Source organism: Protobothrops mucrosquamatus, unplaced genomic scaffold (assembly GCF_001527695.2).
Source record: "Protobothrops mucrosquamatus isolate PMUCROS unplaced genomic scaffold, P.Mucros_1.0 scaffold797, whole genome shotgun sequence".
NCBI lineage: Eukaryota > Metazoa > Chordata > Lepidosauria > Squamata > Viperidae > Protobothrops > Protobothrops mucrosquamatus.
Genome location: NW_015387064.1, coordinates 148,010 through 151,104, shown reverse-complemented (window position 1 = coordinate 151,104; position 3,095 = coordinate 148,010). Strand labels below are relative to the sequence as shown.

The window sequence follows — 3,095 nt, the reverse complement described above, 5'->3', positions numbered from 1 at the left end:
TGACAGCTAAATCCTACTTTCAAAGAGGACTAGTGTCAGGTACTGCCTCTGAGAACATCATTCTAGCCTTGAGGGTGAAGGATAGATCAGGTGGTATGCAAGGTTCTGTCTGAGCTGGTCCTTAATATCTGCCACCGGAGGCAACATGCACTTTCTACATAATGGAGGATCAGCTTGAGTACTACAAACCTCACTTCTACATGACTATCCCTTTTTAGGGATAGCAAAGCAAAAACAGCTGTGAGATGGTAGATATTCAATTGTTCAGTGAGAAACAGTCCAAGAAAGAAAGCAGGAGGAGCTTTATAGCACCTTAAAGATAAATTTGTTTATTAAAATTTGTAATAAGCAGATGAAGGGAAGGGAAGGGAAGGGAAGGGAAGGAAGGAAGGAAGGGAGAAAGGAAGGGAGGGAGGAAGGAAGGAAGGAACTATGCTCCCTGTGTTTGCTTGAGTGGCTCCTTGAAGTGATAAATGTATATCTGTGACTGCATAAACATCAGATAAAGTGACAAAATCACCCTGAGATTGTGCCACTTCAGCCTTCAGGTTGAGAAGTTTGCATTATTGGGTGTACAGTATATGCAGGTTGATGGATGAGTGAGAATGAAATGTGAAGAGCCAAGGGTTTTAACTGTCTTCCTAGCATTCCTGAATATGCTAAGAATTAGTTTTTGTAAGATACCATTTCCAATGATACTCACAAGAAATAACTTGAACAACTCACTCATAGCTGGCTCAGGAATTCTGGGAGTTGAAGTCCATGAGTCATAAAAGAGCCAAGGTTGCCTACCCCTGCCCTAGTGGTGCCCCAGACAGATGCTAACCAGGTCTCATCCATCAACCAAGGTGAACTTAGTGCCGAACCCTTTTCCGGTAAGAAACAGCAAATAAAGACTTGCTCACCTCTTATATCCTGTGATCCGCAGGGTGGCTGGCAGAGGCTCCCGCAGAGTGGCCAGGAAGCTCTCCCATTCCTCCTGAGGCACAATGCCAAGCTGCCCGTAGTAGTGTTCAAACGACGCATTCTCCTTCACGATGTCCGGATACCCACCATCGGCCCAGCCCTGGGGAGAAGCAAGCCAGGAGGGGAAGTCTCAACCGAGTCCTATTCTCACGAGCGAAGCGCCTCGGGGTTCTTTATCGGCCCAGAACAGCCACACGGGCTGAGGTATCAGACGGCAGAAGCGGAGAAACCCAGTAGGCCGGATGGCCATTCAGCCTCTCTTGGCAAAACTTTTAACAGAATACGAGCTCTGCGGAAAACGGTGGCTTTTCCCCGCCGGGAATGGCCAAAAGGAGCCCGCCGCGATTAAGCCCCAACTCACCTGGGAGCCTCCCTCACGGCTCTGCTGCTGTCTTCGGCGTTGTCTGCGGCCCATCACAAGCCCCGCACGCTGGCGCCACAAGGCTTGGGGCCGAAACAGGCCCAAGCCCGAAGTCAGAATTTTCACCGGACGTTCAATGCGGTCCAATCGTTGGTTCAGCAAACTCCCCCATTCAGTGATAGGTCGAGCGTGTAGATCCCGCGCAGGCGCTTAGCGGTATCCTGTTCGTCAGACTAGTGGTAGACATGTGCACCATCTCCAACAACCTCCAGGTTCCGAGTACCTTTTGGAAATGAATCTTGTGATCCTAAATCAAACCACTCCAATCCGGGTTTGCGTTAGGGTTGCCAGGTCTGCTTCCAAAAAATAGCGGACAAGCGGGGGGGGGGGGTTAAGTAGTAAAAAAAAGTAGACTGTACAGCTTTAGATTACGTACCATTTCATCATAAAGATTTTGAATAAAAAAAATGTCCACTATTTTGTGAAAAAATATAGTGAACATAATGTGAAAAAAGCGGACTGTCCACTCAAATAGTGGACACCTGGCAACCCTAGTTTGCGTGCATTGATAAGTTAATGTCTATGGAGATTCTCAATCATTCAGATCATGGTTGACCCAAAGGTGCTTTTCCAAAAGACAACTGGACTTTCACCTTAATTTTTTTTTCCTCTCTCTTTTCATCCAAGAAGTTTCTTCAGTTCTAATTGACTGGTAGAGGTAGATATCGATAGGTTATACTTTTGCTTGTTCAACATTGTACTGTTTCTATGTAATTTGGCCGAGTGAAAATCGTGGCCACGGAATTGAGTGCTCATTTTGAGGTGGAAGTGATGAAGTTGTTTAACTGTCCTGATATTTTGTTTTAACATTGAGGTTTATATGGTAACGTCAGTGTATTTTGTGACTATAGGATGTCCATATGACTTGTCCTGCACACCTGATGAAATAAATAATGTCCTACTATTATAGGCAAACAGTCTTTGTGTAGGAATCCAAATAAATGCATTGCCAATGCAATCCTTTGGAGGAATACTTTCCATTGCCATATTTTTGTTAGAAGGGTTTTGCTATCATTTTATGGTTTTGTGGTTTTGTCTCCTGAACTTTGGGAGGATACAAAACTTTCTTTAGCATGACATAATTCAATTTATGTGAAGGGTGTATAGCAAAACGAATAAGTACATGAATGAGATTATAATAATTATAAAACATTTTCAATCATTATTTGCCAAAATATTATATGAATCTATCTATTGAAATTATATTAAATAATAAAGGCACTATTAATCCATATGCTTGATACCTGTCAACATGAATTAAATATATAATTACAACTAGTTCTATTGCTATACATTATACTTCTTTTATGAACATTTGCTATGTTTACTAAATAGGTAAAAAGCCGAGGCTGTAACTACATTTTGTAATTTACTGCACTGAGAAAAGTTGGAAGTTGCTGCTAATTTTCTCTTTCAAAAAGATCAGATGGGACTGTGCTAAATTCAAACATATCAAAATGTATGATGAAAGCTGACTTCTTACCGCTGTCTACCGAAGACATGTCTCAATAACCTTTGATCAAGTCCAGTATGAAAATGTTCCCCACTCTCCTAGGTGCTAGAGCTAGTCATCAGTGCAAGATGTAGGAAACAAGTCTGTTAATATTTTCTTCTGATGTTCTCTAAAGTCCATGCAGAAACATTATTTTCCCCTAGGGATGGGAATCAGAAGGTCTAATGCCCTCATTGCCTGCATGTCCTCAGTCTG

General features: G+C 42.7%; 1 protein-coding gene across 1 annotated transcript in view; it reads right to left on the bottom strand.

Annotated features, from left to right (window-relative positions):
• Positions 1-1,505, bottom strand: part of NSUN2 (NOP2/Sun RNA methyltransferase 2) — a 36,109-nt gene extending 34,604 nt beyond the window's left edge. The window contains exons 1-2 of the mRNA XM_015818818.1: positions 1,328-1,505; positions 906-1,066 (exon numbers count right to left, since the gene is read on the bottom strand). Of these exons, the coding sequence (XP_015674304.1) occupies positions 906-1,066; positions 1,328-1,381 (215 nt within the window). The 5' untranslated portion in view covers positions 1,382-1,505. The remainder of the gene's footprint in view (positions 1-905; positions 1,067-1,327) is intronic.
• Between the last annotated feature and the right edge of the window lie 1,590 nt (positions 1,506-3,095).